Source organism: Sturnira hondurensis, unplaced genomic scaffold, assembly GCF_014824575.4.
Source record: "Sturnira hondurensis isolate 20B ecotype Veracruz unplaced genomic scaffold, ASM1482457v3 Scaffold0005563, whole genome shotgun sequence".
Lineage (NCBI taxonomy): Eukaryota > Metazoa > Chordata > Mammalia > Chiroptera > Phyllostomidae > Sturnira > Sturnira hondurensis.
The window spans coordinates 4,301,148-4,315,874 of NW_028078194.1; the positions used below are offsets into that span (position 1 = coordinate 4,301,148).

At 43.3% G+C, this 14,727-nt stretch overlaps 1 protein-coding gene and 1 non-coding gene across 5 annotated transcripts in view; both read left to right on the forward strand.

The window, feature by feature from the left end:
• Positions 1–1,703: 1,703 nt before the first annotated feature.
• The window catches only part of EXOC6 (exocyst complex component 6), a 173,590-nt gene continuing 160,566 nt past the window's right edge, over positions 1,704–14,727 (forward strand). For 3 of the 4 annotated variants that reach the window (XM_037047364.1, XM_037047365.1, XM_037047366.1), the window contains exon 1: positions 13,951–14,100. In XM_037047364.1, the coding sequence (XP_036903259.1) occupies positions 14,000–14,100 (101 nt within the window). In that variant the 5' untranslated portion in view covers positions 13,951–13,999. Of the gene's footprint in view, positions 1,805–13,950; positions 14,101–14,727 lie in introns of those variants that run through there. The other variant, XM_037047367.1, reaches the window with a different exon arrangement.
• Positions 9,806–10,000, forward strand: LOC118988044 (U2 spliceosomal RNA). The gene has a single exon (XR_005066705.1). It is a non-coding gene; the product is annotated as a U2 spliceosomal RNA (small nuclear RNA).

Genomic DNA, 14,727 nt, shown 5'->3' on the forward strand with positions numbered 1-14,727 from the left:
ACATCCATGACTAACACAAGATAGAAATCTACTGTTTTATGTCAGACCTTAAAGGAGAGCATCATCACGTTGTCTTGGGGGAAATGGTGTTAGGCGTACTCCTGTTGCATTGCATTTCTTCCATTCTGCCCCGGGGGAACGCTAGAGCTAGGAATTGAGCCTGCTGGTGGGGTTGGAGTGCAGGATGCCGCATCGGTTTGCTCTTGCTGCACACCCCATCATTCAGTGGCTGAGAACAACAGTCATTGATTATTGGTCCTGTGTCTGTGGATCATTTGGGGTATAGCTGTCCTAGCCTGTGCTTGGGTGGCAGCTCCGCTTTAGGCTGCTGCAGCTAGACTGGACATATGTTTCCCCTTGCTGTTTTGTGGATCAGTGGGGGTGATTGCTTCCTCTGTGGACCAGCGAGCTACCTAGGGCACGTTTTTCTCAGGTGATGGCAGAGGTACAAGGGGGCAAACAGACATATGCCAGGCCTCCTTACCAAGTCTAGGCTTGGAGCTCACCGATTGTTACTTGAGCTCATTTATCATTGGCCAGTAGAAGTCACATGGCTAAGCCCAACGTCCTGGGGCACAGAGGCACACTGTGCCTGCAGTGAGGCACTGGCTAGGGAGAAGTAAAAAACAGACACAATTCATACAAGGAGAAGTAAAAAAATGGGTGCAATTTATGAGATATGCCTTATATACCTTATATCAATATTACATTTTTTAGGAGAAAGAACTTCGTTTTTTAGAGTAATGTTTTAAAGTCTCATAAAAACTGTAAATAAATGAAAAGGTTCACTACCCATCCCTTTAAGTGTTAACCTGAGGTTAAACTCAGAGCTGAGGAAGATCTAACGTAAATGATAACGTGCCCGTTTGATTTTTTAGGCGTACTTGGGTCTGGCTGTAGGGCACATTTTCCCGTGATATTTTGGGCCTCTACTTCCTGCACTGTCTTCCTCTCAGTGGCATCCTGTCTCCTTTGATGTCCTGGCAGCTTCATGCTTTCTCCCCATCAAAACAGTGTCTGCAGAAAGGATCTGGCAAATGCATTCCCAGTGAGGCCTAAGTGACTAAAATCTAACTGCTTCCAGGAGCATTGGATTTGGACAGGGGACAAAAGGGAAAGTTCTGTAATGGAGAAACTTCACCTGGCAGTGAGTAGGGTGGAGAAGTGAAGGAGAAGAGGAACCAAAGAAGCAGCCCGGTGACCTCAAAATCCTATCCTATAAGATGTTATTTTTCCCGGACAAGCTACATGCTTGGGCTTGTGGGCAAAGGTATAGTTGCAGGAATAGCTGGGAGCATAGCTTTAATTATGCATTTAGCATAAATAATATTAAAATACGCACCCTAACGAGTTATCTATTTAATATCTTTTTTGTAGCGTAATGGTTCTAATTCCTACCAAGTTTGTAGCTACCGTCTTTGAGAAACAAGTGAGTGAATATAGCAAGCACCAGGCAGGAACTTTCTGAACCGTGTCAAGGTTAATAATAAGTAAAATGTTATAAGTGGAGACAGGACAGCAACAGCTGTGCAACATTCTTGGAAGCGAGGATTTTGATAGCATGAAGTCAGACAGTGAGCTCAGTTTTTGCTGCTACTCTGGGTGAACAGAGAACCTTATAATTATAAAAAAGAGCACTACATTTCTTTTGTAAACTAAAGCTGTATTGCTGTTGAAATCTGATGTCTGCAGCTGGAAAATCAGGGGCGTGCGGAGCAATGTTGGAAGAAGACTCAGATCAAACCTATGAGAATGTCCTGGCCGAGATTCAGTCATTTGAGCAGCCCATTGAAGCTACGTTAAGGTAGGGCTCCTTTATATTGTATTGTTTCTTCTTTAGCTGTAATAAGCTAGTCTGATTCACTTCTCTTTATGCTTTTCTCCATGACAGAATAAAAAATAGTTTTGAGAAATAGTTACAGTTCTATATACACCTAATCTCAAAGTTTCTTATTCTTAGAAAAATTACAATAAATAAGTAATCCATTTTTTTCTGGTATCGTATGTGTTTCCTGATTCATCAGAACAAGGTTAAATAGGAATGACTTTCCAGTGATCAGAAAGGGTCTCACGCTGTCTCTAAATAGATAGTCCATCCCATTTATATGAAGTTTCCATTGTTTTCTGTAAAACATGCTTCGTGAAAAGCGAGAAAAATCAGACCTATGAATGAAACCAGTTTACATTTGAGTGGAGATGACTTGTAGAAAAAATGCAGAATGTGTATGTGTATTGTGGCTGCCCTCTCAAATCTGGTGGCCTCTCAGGTATGTCTCTTTTTATTTCTACATAAGACTTAAAAATAGCTTCTTTGGTAATATGGGGATTAATTTGAAGAGTACAAGAGCCGGATAAAAATGAAAGGCATTGTTTGTGTTAAAAGGGCAGCCTTTAATGTTTAATTCTTGCTGCCTGTCTGCCTGTATCGGACACCTATCAGTGTGGTAATGAGATGGCCATCACTGAATGTGACAGTGACAGCCAATAAATATTTGTTGACTAATATTTGTAGATTGGGTGAATAGATTCTTTTTTTGGTGTTGTCTCTTCATTCTCAGAAAGGTCCCAGAGCCAGGTGCTCTGAAATTCCCTACATAGAAATCTGAATATATTTCTGCCAAGTACTTAAATTTGATTTTGCATTGAGTATATTTTGAATCTCTGCAAAAGGCCGAGGGTAGTGCTATAGGCATGGGGAGCGGTTGACATTTGTTAGTTGACTCTTGGATTATCAACACATAGGTGAGTTGCAAAATCCCTACAGCTTCATTACAATTATCCTTTACACCTTCCTTTTATCGGAGCACCACATGAAGAAAGGCAAGTAATTTTACCTGATTTGGTAGGTTGAAGAAACCCAAGCTTTTTACTAATGGGAAACTCAGTTTTTTCACGTGGAACATCCTTTATTCTATACCAGCACTGTCTAAACCTTGTGCGTTTGCCTGGTGGCTAGGTCAGCGGTCTAAAGGGGAACTGTAACAGGGGTAGATGGAGCCTGGACGTGTGTTGCTCACTGCGGCCTCTGCTGCGGTGGCTGCTTCGGAGCCTCGGCCTCAAGCCCCAGCTCTCTGCCCCCCCCCGCGCCCCCCCCCCCCCGCCCAGGTTTCATGACCCTGGGCAACATCTGCAGACTTCTTCCATCCTTGGACCTACCAGCTGGTCTTGCTCTAGCATGGGACCTGTCTTCCTACTGTGTGTCTTGGATCTGTTCTACTCTCTCTTCTCAAGGCAATCTTGTACCTGGTCTTCCTAAAGAAAAAAATCCGTTTCTATCTGGCCGTCCTAGCACTCTCCCAGCGTCACCCTCAGGGATGGAGACTGCACAGGTGTTTCCTCCAGGTGCTGCCCTGTCACTACGGCCAGCACACCTGTAAGGCCCACCCACCATTAGCTGCGTGTTTAGGTTATAAAATGAGTGAGAACACTCTTTTGCAAAGCCTACTGCTAAAAACATGGTAATGTTATTTGGGGGGACAGACACAGAACTCCTGACAAGCCTTTATCTGGGACAATATTAACCAAAATTAGTTTCCTAAACTGTTGTGAAAGTCACTGATGAGGCGAAGACTTCTTAGGCTGGCATTTGATGTCTTTCTACACATATCTGTGCATGCCATCAGTAGTTCAAGGTCAACTCTATCCTGTTTCACTGCTCTTATGGAATACACGTGACCAGGTGACCAAATATGAAGGTTGGAAAATAAAGACAGGACTTCCATTTTGGCCAAACCGAAGAATTTACTCTTTGATGTATGCTCTGAGGTTTTCTGGTGCTCACTGGTACCCTGCCTTTGTTATTCTTCACTCTACTTCTGCTGCCAAAATGCCGCCCGTCTTGCAAGGCACAGCTCAAATGCTCTTTCTGCTATGAAGCCTCTCCTGATTCCCCAACCAGATGTGCACGTTCCACCATTTGAAACCCCAAAGGATCCAGGGCATTTTGGCTCACTTGGATGTGTATGTGTGGGTGTTTTGTGTTATAACCATTCTCAGACAAAAGATTCTTGAGGGCAGGACCTGTGTCTCAGTACCCTCTGCTTCTACTCTGTCTGGCACATAGTAGCTGGACGAATGAACTAATCCGTATGAGCTTCTGAGCTAATGGTGACCTTGTGAGGCAAAAAAAGGGGGGTGGTCCAGAGAAAGTCATCCACTGAGGTAGAAGAGGAGGTGAAAGTATTTAAATAGCTAAAAGCTCTAAAGGCAGAGATGGTGGAGAAGGGGTGTGGCTGGAGGGAGACGGGCTGGCCCTGGAATGGCCACTGAGGGAAAGATTAGGACATAGAGGATGAGGCTGTGAATATGGGAGAGAAACATATTCGGGGAAAGCTCTGCACCTTGGAACTAAGGTGAAAAGAACATCCAAAAGTTCTCTTTGTTTTCTCCTGTCACAGAAGAATGGCATTGCTTCGCTGAACATTTTCTGTTGTAAAATCCTGGACTTGGTTGGTTTCCTCTTTCTGCCCACCTGGTTTTTCAGGTAGGGAATCTGAGGTGCCCCGCTTGAGATCGGTGTTCAGATCACAGTCAGGAGGGGTCTGCTTCTCTGACGCCTGCAAGGGAAGCTCAGAATGCTCAGTGACTCATGGTTTCTACCATGTCATTTAAGAATGGCCCAACAGCCCTTTTTTTCACAGAGTGTACAAGCCTTCCTGGCACATTTACCCACACAAATCATCTGAAAAAACGGGTCTCCTCCATCTGAGGATTCATGAGGGTCTTGCTGAGACCAGGGGTCATGCCGTTGGTGATTATCAGTGGTCCACAGTCTCTTTCGCCCAGCTCAGGTTACATTCCCCCCCCCCCCCCCCACCTCCTGACTTCTCACATGTGGCTGCTCCCAGAGTAAGCTTCTCCCTGGTGGTCCAGCCTGTCTCCTGCCGGACTCCTTTGCAATGGGTCCTTGGATCAGCTCCTATGGCCTTCTTTTTGTTTTGGTAGAAAAGTGAACAATCACATGATGCTGAAGTTCTGTGTTTGTTTTCATTCTGTGTGTAAAATGGGACTACTGCCCACAATACTACATTTAAAGGATAGTTTTAGGGGAGAGCTGAGGCACCATGCTCTTTTTTATGGTTTAGTTGTGTTGCCAAAGAAATATACATTAAAGATATCTCAAGCAGCTATAACAATTGAATTGAGGAATAAAATTCCAGGCTGGACAGTGGGATATGACATTAGCCATGCAGATGGTGAATACATTTGAGAGAAAAGGGGAGCCCTGGCTGGTGTAGCTCAGTGGATTGAGCGTGGGCCTGTGAACCAAAGGATCGCGGTTCGATTCCCAGTCAGGCCACATGCCTGGGTTGCAGGCCAGTTCCCAGCAGGGGATGCATGAGAGGCAACCACACATTGGTGTTTCTCTCCCTCTCTCCCTACCTTACCCTCCAAAGATAAATAAATAAAATCTTGGAAAAAAAGAAAAAGAAATAAATGAAATCTTTTAAAAAAGAGAGAAAAGGGAGGAGTATAAAAAAGGCCTACTGCTGGTGCCTGCATTGTCCTAACATAGCTTTGCTTTGCGCGTTCAAAGTCTTCCAGTTGTCAGATTGTTGGTAGGCTGAAACTCATCAGCAGGTGGGGGCTGGAATTAGCTTTGCTGCTCTAATCCTTTAGCCCTAGGCATCACAGTTTTCGCAGTGTTCCCACCATATGCTAATTTCCACTGGATTTTTCTCCTTCTCTTTAGGTTTTCTAATTATTCACTCAAGTTCCTCCATTTGGCCTCGATACACCCAGCTCCTTGCCACATCCTCCCTTTAGGGGTCTGTCCCTGGTAGGCTTTGTAGCTGTTTGGAACCACACTAAAGGAAGCTACCAGTACCAGCTTTATTCACCATTACCAGCTTCTTGGAATAAGGATGGTCAATCAGTCTCAACTAGCATACCAATTCCACGGCATTGGTAATGGTTGTCTGAATCTCGTGCTGAGAGTGATTCTGATAAATTAGTCATGGCAGCTATGGTCTTAGGACAGGGCAGTTGCAGTGTTCATAACATTTATCACATCTACTCTAGAACTTCCTGCTGCCAGGCTTCGCCCCTTTGACCTGCCCCCCCCCCACCTCCACGGATCCTGACTCCAACGTGGATGTAGATGTTACGCGTGGGGGGCCTTCCTGCAGGGGTTTTGTTAGCTTCTTAGAAGTTACAGCATGTCTGACCCAATCTGATTTCCAAAGTTATAGTGTGTCTTGTTGCTGTAGCTGAGTGTGAGATAAGAAAGTCATGAACACAGGGAAGGGCCCTGCAAAGTTAGTGGGAGGCAGGAGAGGGGACATATCCAAAGAAAGCCCTGGAGAGGGCTGGGAAAAATAGGAGGAAAAGGGAATTGTACAAGATGACGTACCAGAAGAAATTTTTTTAATTGTTTCATGATAACATGATTGTTTTACACTTGTATTCACAGAGTCTCTCAGGCTATTTTCCAAAAGCTGACTGTGAAATTTTACCAGTTCAGAGCAAACAGGATATTGCTATTTCTTTGCATTTCATGTTTTTTAGGAATGAAGATAACATACCTTTGGGAAAGAACGGAAAACATTAAAAAAGAAAAAGAAAAACCTACTAGCAACCTTAACTATATGCACAATATAATTTAGGATGCCATACTAAAAAATATGACCAGTCAAATTCAGCTGTAGACATTTGAGAATGCTCTTGCTGTTTATATCTTCAGACATGTAAGATTTCTATTAAATCATATTCCATTAAGTATATTGATTATGATTAAAAAACCTAGGTTTTACTAAACCTAGGTTGTTTGATTTTGGCCTTAGTTTCTGAAATTATAAAATGGGGATTATAATAAAACTTATTTCAAGTGGTTAATGTATATGAAGTGCTTAGCACAATGCCTGCCTAGCACATAATACATGCTTAATAAATAGTAGCTGTTGTTATTATTATGTCTAGTTTACATCTGGGAAATATATTCCAGTGTAATTTAATAAATATATACTTTAGAATATTGATATAAACAAGTACCCACAGCATCTTGAAATTCTGAGCAGTGGGAAATGCTGAATAATGTAAATTTTATTTTGGTCACATAATATGCAGGGGAGAGAGATATCCCTTTCTCAAAATCATATTTGCTACTATCACTACTACTAATTTACTACTAATAATTGTATTTTATACTGATGCAGCGATTTATATTAGTGCAGCTGCAGCACATTGGTGTGCCACCAGAATTTTTAGAACATGCAATACCTATTTATTTAGGGGGACTGACCTCTTCTTCCTTCAACTGTAAAAAACAAACAAACAAAAAAACCAGACAACAGCCAACACAATAGCTGTCTGGTGTTAATGAATCAAAATTATACCTATTTTTGGTCAAATTGGCAAAACTATATAACATTTTTTTTATGTGCTGCAGAATGTTAGTAATTAGTTCCGTGTGCCATGAGATTGGAAAAAGGTTGAAAATCACTGTACTAAGGTAATATATGACCTCATTTAATCTCTAACAAGGGTGGAGCAGTGTGGTACACGCTGTATACGTAAAATGGAGTCCAGAGAAACTGGTCCGAAACAAATGTGGGACTAACTGTTACTGAGGCCACATCTGCAGTGCCCCAGGAAAGCCTTGGGTCCCTGATGAGAGTGAGCGATGTAGCTGCTAGATTTTTCATGAGCATTTACATTTTGCCTCTATACTTATTAATGGAACCATTGAAAGGATTACATGAATTGGGTATGGAATGTATTGAATGTGATCCTCAGGCAGCAATGCTCAATGACTCATTCATTCACTTAGTAAATATAAATGTTTATGGAGCATCTACCAGGTGGCCGGCAGTGGTCTGGGATGGCCAGGGGTCCTGCTGATATAGCGAGATCACGATTTGGANTGAGCATTTACATTTTGCCTCTATACTTATTAATGGAACCATTGAAAGGATTACATGAATTGGGTATGGAATGTATTGAATGTGATCCTCAGGCAGCAATGCTCAATGACTCATTCATTCACTTAGTAAATATAAATGTTTATGGAGCATCTACCAGGTGGCCGGCAGTGGTTTGGGGTGGCCAGGGGTCCTGCTGATATAGCGAGATCACGATTTGGACATTCCCTGTTCACAGGGAGTCTGTATTTTTAAAAAGTTATCATTTTAAAATTCTTTCAATTACAGTTTACATTCCATATTATGTTGCTTTAGTTTCAGGTGCCCGAGAATTTGTATTCTTATTTAAGAGCACAAGTAAAAAAGTGGTAATAAGTGCTACAAAGAATAACAAAACAGGAGAAAGGAGAGGGTGGTGTAGAGATACTTTTTTACAGAGAGTGGCCTGGGAGTAAATGTTAGCTTTTATTATTATTTCATCACATTACATTTCTAAAGTCTATTTTGTTGAGGGAAGAAACAAAAAAGAGAGCAAGTGAGAGAAGAGGGAGAAAGTGCAAAAAGGCAATAAAGGAAAGCTACATGGGGAAAGTGGGGAATCGAGAGTGCATTGAATAGGATGAATAATAAAAAACTAACAATGAGGAGAAGAAAGAGGAGAAAAAATGGTAGAAAAGTAGAAAACAGCCAGGGGGAAAAAGAGGAGGGAAACAGGGGGACTCGAACTCAAAGAAATTCATATTGCTCTTTAATTGCTCAATGAACTTGAAGATGTTTAGCTTTAGGATGAACGAGCTAATGGGGCTTTCAGGGGAATGTTCGGAGGGCAGGACTGGTGATGTAATTCACAGAACCCATTGCAAAATGAAAATGTAGCCCCCTCGTTCAAAAATTATTAAGAGTATAGGACGGTGATGGCAGAGCATTAAGCCACATGCAACGGCGTAGGTCACACACCCATGAATCAGCCCAGTCTGGGCTTCACAAAGAGCCTGTCACACAGCAAGCTTTCAATAAAATACAGTAGTTGTTGAATGACAGAACCCGGGGCTAATTATTTTTGCACTTCTCTGAGGATGGCTCATATTTAAGAAAAACTGATTTTATTTGGCTTCAGTTTCAGATTTTCTTTTATTGTTCTCCACCGTGGCGTGCCGATCTTCAGCAGGAATTTTCCCAGGTCTGCCGGGGCCAAGAGTAGCAGGATTGATACTCTCTTGCATTTACAAAGTGTGGCCACTTGGGGCCACTGTACCAACAAGGCTGAAGTTGGAGGAGTACTGCAGGCCAAGATATCCCCAGAGTGACTAAAGGCGCCAGGAAGTGTTCCTTTGTTAGAGTCAATGTATAAAGACTGCCTATACTTTACATTTTGATGCAGTTCTACAGTTATATAATGAGGGCTCTTAAACCATTTAAGAAACATTTGAATGATATTAGCAAAGTCTTGAGAAGATGAAGATTGGGAAGTCAGCTACAGGGTTTCCAGGAGTGGGGAAGGGAATCTTTTTGGAGAGCTGCAACCTAACTCATGAAACATGCATTTACAACATTAAGCTTAATATCAGAAGTATCTGCGTGTGGATCGTACATTTAACAGCTATTAACTGGACTGCCCAGTAAACAATGGAGACACTGTTTCTGTGCCTGGAAGTAGAGACAGACTCAGTGATTTATTTATCACCACATGGGCCCCAAAGGCTAAACACTGCCTCTAAGGACAACAAAGAGGTGTTTGACTTAGAAGCCAGATCTCCGGGGGCTCACTAAGTGGATCAGGAACCAAGAGACTAACCCAAACACATGGCCCCTTTCCTCCTCCAGAACAGAAAACATATTTCAGGCAGTTTCTACCAATTGAGCATTCAGAAAAAATGAGGTTCTGGTTCAGAGAGCCCTGATACAAAGTTAGGATATTTTGTTAATGATTAAAAAAAAGAACATTTATCGCTTCTCGGCCTTTTGGCTAAGATCAAGTGTAGTATCTGTTCTTATCAGTTTAAAAAAAAGGACATTTATATGATGATTTTATGTTTACTTTACCAAGAGGGAGCTAAATTCTGGGCTTCCTGGTTTAATAATAAATGCCTAATAATCTTAGTTTCCAGTGCTAATGTTGCTTGATCTCTGGGCTAAACATTATACATATGTTATCTTCTTTAATCACCACACAGCTTGATGAACTAGGAACTATTATTGTCCCTAATTCACATTTCAAGAAACTGAGGCTTACACAAGTTAAGTAACTCTTGCAAGGTCCAACATCTAGTAAAAGATGAGTTGGAATCTGAACCCAAGCAGTTAAACGCCAGGCTAGGGCAGCTGCATTCTCCAGCCTTCTTCTTAGGGAAGGGCTTTCCCAAGATTGGTTATTAGTCCAAAGACAAGCAGCTCAAAGTATGTCCTTAATGACTAAGAGTTAATTTACTGGTGAAATCCTTCCTTTACTGTTTAGTTTCATGCTGGACACAGAATGTACCTCCTGCCCTGCCAAGATGCATCTTGGGCACAGAACACATCTTCCTGGTGTACGTTGCCCCTGCCAGGAGTCCTAGAGAGAGATTTGGGGTGGATCTCTGAAAGTCAGTACACACTACCTGAAAAATAATTCAACATGCACGAGCAATCTGCCTATGTGTGCCCTGCTACCCCCCAACTTCCTCAGACCAGACTGATTGTCATTTATCTCTTGGATAAATGAAACAACCTTGGAACATTCTTCTTGGCTGACTTAACTGATGGGAAAAACAGGAACTGGTTAATAGGTCCATCTTTTCCAACTTACTGCTGTGTGGCCTGGGATGAGTGACTCAATCTCTGTAAGTCTCAGTTACTTCAAGTTAAAAGATAGTAAAAGTGTCTACCCCACGGGATTTAAGTTAGTGTTTACTAAAGTTAGTACTAACTTAATTACCAATTAAATTACTAATTAAATTAGTAAAGATTAAACTAGAATATAAAGAGTTTACTAAACAGTGCTCAGTAAATAGCTGCTAAATGGTTTTTACCTTGGCCTATAGTTGTAATTCTTTATTTTAGAGACTTTAGTAATGTATTACTTTAGAATAGGCTTTTGATGGGTAGCACATTTGTTATATCTATGTCCGTTGTTAAAATTTACATAGTTATTTAGCTTTCAATTCTTAGCAAAAATCTTCAGGTACTAATGGAACTGTCAGAAGTCAAAAAAGGCCCTGCCTGGAGTGGTTCAGTGGATTGAGTGCTGGCCTGTGAACCAAAGGGTTGCTGGTTCGATTTCCAGTCGGGGAACATGCCTGGGTTGTGGGTCAGGTCCTCAGTGGGGGGTGCATGGGAGGCAACCACACACTGATGTTTCTCTCCTCTCTTTCTCCTTGACTCCCCCACTCTCTAAAAATAAATAAATAAAGGCTTAATTGAAAAAAGAAGTCACAAAGGGAACCAGAAAAAGCTGTTTCAGAAGGAGAAGTGGTATACAGACTTCCCCTCTTCTTCTTTTGAATTGCAGGGAAAATATTGCTGCCTATGTTGAGGTAATCTCAATGGGTGGGTGTTGAAAGAGGCCAGGAGTGAGGAGTGCCTAAGACAGCTTCCCAGAACAGGTATTTGGAGCCGGGTTTGGATAGTGTCAGGATTAGTGAAGCAAAGGGGAAATGGTCTGGGAAATGAATGACCCGTCAGGATACAGTTGCTAAATGAGAAGCTGGCCTGTGGCATATGCTCTGCTCTCCTCACCTTGCTTTCCTCCTCAGAGCAATGAATTCTGGCTGTGTGCATCAACTGAGCTAAGACAGCCTGCCATTTCCTGCAGAGACAACTGGCTTTCTATTCTCTTTATAGGAAGGTTCAGAATTTGTCCTCATTTCTTATGTTTCAGTTTCAGGTTCAATTTTCAAAAGGCTTATCTTCCCCTCTCAAGAACTGAACCTGCAGTTCGGTTGTGCTAACTCCAGTGATATTGCCCCAGTAAATGGAAAGGCAGTCGGCTAAGAAAAAAAAAAATGTTTTTTACTACTTAATAGAAATCACTGGCAGGAAGGACGACAACACTGGAAATTAGGGATTTGGCTTGACCCAAGGGTAAAATTTTAAATAACCAGAGGAACAGATGAAGTTGATATCATCTGACAGAAGTCCTTAAATATTGTTTCTTGCATTGAAGCTCTTGATTAAAGTGGATATCAGGGAATTTGGGGCAATGTTTTCATTAGCGCTACAAATTTCTGTTAAGGCAACTGAATATAGTTACAGTATATGATATATGTAATGTCAATATATAAAGAGTAAGTTTGAAGAAACTAAGTTTTTACAATTTGATATTGTTCTAATTTCTCATTGTTACCAATCACAGAATAATCAAAATGCCTGCCTTATGCTCAGACCTGTTTGGAATGCTTCTTTCCATTTCATCCTGACCTCTTTCTAATGGCTTCAGAGCTTCATTATTGTCAAGTTTCAAAACCCTTCCAGTTTTCTCTTAGATATGTGCAGAACTGTATAAGGAAGTATAGGATATTGCAAAAAAAAATTTTAAAGTTTCTTTGACCTTAAGAACCTTAACATGATGTGATGGTGCTGGTGAACTTGGCGAGAGATTTTTTTTCTGTTTTGTTTCTGCATATTCTTGCAGCTCAAGAAAGTGAGATTTCCCAGAGATCACCTGGAGTCTCCTGTACCAACAAGACAGTGGACACAGGCTTGTGATGCAGCTTCTGGCAGAATGAGCAGTTGGATGTAGCAGAGCATTCTTAGTCTTCTAAGCCAGCATGCACTGAAGTCAGCGGCATTTTGGTTCCCTGGGGGTCAGGTGCACAAAAATAAACAAAACTTCCAAATGTATAAACGGGAACCAATAAACACAAGTGCAAACTATTAAAAATCATTAGTGGAGTGGATAAATGTGCTAAATTGAATCTAGAGTCATTTACATTGGGGAAACTGAAATATAGAGATTAGGTTTTTGCCAAATGTCACCCAGCTGTGAGATAATGTGAAAGAGCCAGGAATTAAATTGAGGACGCTTGTGTTCAGAGCTCATGATTTTAACTATTATGTTGAGGACGCTTGTCTTCAGAGCTCGTGATTTTAACTGTTTTACAATATGCCACCTCCCAGGTTTTTGTGGGAAGGAAGATGGAGTTAGGCTTCTAGTAAAAGCTCACTGAAGTGGGTGAATTACACAGCTTGATAGTAAAGGGCTTGGTTGACTTAAAGGGAAGTTCAGAGCCCTGGATTACTGGAGATCAGAAAATGGTTGTCCTTCAGGGCTAGGATTTGCACTGTCTTCCTGATTAATCTTCCTCAGTGGCTGCTTTGAGGATGACAAACTGGTTTACTCTGCGTCCCACAAACATGTCATTAAACAGGATTCTTATACACTAGTACCTTTCTGCAAGCCACCCTGCCTCTCTTTTCCCATCTCTGATGCCCTCTCCTCTAAAAAAAATCCCACCAGTCCTCATCCCAGCTATAGCAACGTGGGGACACTTGGATTTAAGGACTTTGGCATGGAATCATACATTGCCCTGGGTCTCTCTTGCATCTTTGCCGTTAACTGTCATAGTTATTTGTCATTTTTTTCGCCTATAATTTATTTTCCAAATTGACCAGCTTCTGTGAACTTCCTGCCGTCAGGGACATAAATATGCCCAGAGAGGACATCATGGTTGACAGCAGGATTTTCCCAGTTCATTCTTAAAATAAATATTATTCCTTAATACATAATTTTGCTTCTCTTGAGTGCACGTTTCCTTTTTCTGACCCTCCACCACTGAGTACATCAGATCGCTTTGTTAAAGCTTTCCCTTCGCTTTTATTACAGGTTGAGGGTGATTATTTTATTTTTATTTTTTATTTTTTAGCAGAGGGTCTGGTACACGGAAAACAAAAACATATGTGAAAGCCAGACTAGTCTCAAGACAGCAACTGGGACAAGCGGTGGGGCTGAGCAGGGTACGTGTTTCCTCTCCTCGCCCTTCCAGGGAGCACCTTGGCCTTGGGCAGGTTCCAGGGCCTGGATCGGGGCTGGGTGACGCGCCCGCTCCTCTCCACGCCCGCCCCGCCCATTTGCGCTCGCCGCCCGCCGCCCGCCGCCCGCCCGCCGCTCGCTCTCGCGGTCCGCGCGGTGCCGCGCCTCGCCGGCTCCTCAGCTTCCAGCCAAGATGGCGGAGAGCGGCGAAGGTCTGGGGACTGTCCCGGAACATGAGCGGATCTTGCAGGAGATCGAGAGTACTGACACGGCCTGCGTGGGGCCCACTCTCCGGTAAAGCTGTCATCCTTCTGGGACCTCGAATTGTCCCCTCCAGCCTCTTGGCAGGAACCGGGCGGGGCAGCCCGACAGGTGGTGCGCGCAGAGGCGGGCGGGGGCGGTCCGGGGCTGAAGCCTGGGACCCCGGCCGAGCTGGGGCGGAGCGGAGTGGAACTGGCAGCTGCACCTGTAGGCTCTGCCGGCCTCGGCCTCCGGACTGTCACCGCGCAGGCGGTGGGTGTGGCCGCCGCTGCGCCTGTCACTCTGGGAGCCCTGGCGCCACCCTGCGTTTGCCTCCCAGCCTTGGGCCTGCCGGGCTCCCCAATCGAGGCCGGGCTCCCGGATCGAGGCCGGGCTGAGGGCTCATTGGCCGTGGGCCTGCGGGGGAGCGGGGAGCGAAGGTTAACTGCTGGCTGCCACAGTGACTGATGTGCGGAGGCGCGCAGGTGGAAACCCTGGCGCGCCGGGCTGTCTTGGCTGTAGGAGAATTGAAATTGAGCGGGAGATGCGGGTAGCATCATCCCATCATCCCAGGACGTTGTCTGAGAAGGGAGCGTGGGCTGGAGGGGAGGATCTGATGCTTAGGAACGTGCCCGTGTAACCCTGTGTTCACCCAGGAAAGCTTTTACTTATTTACAAGAG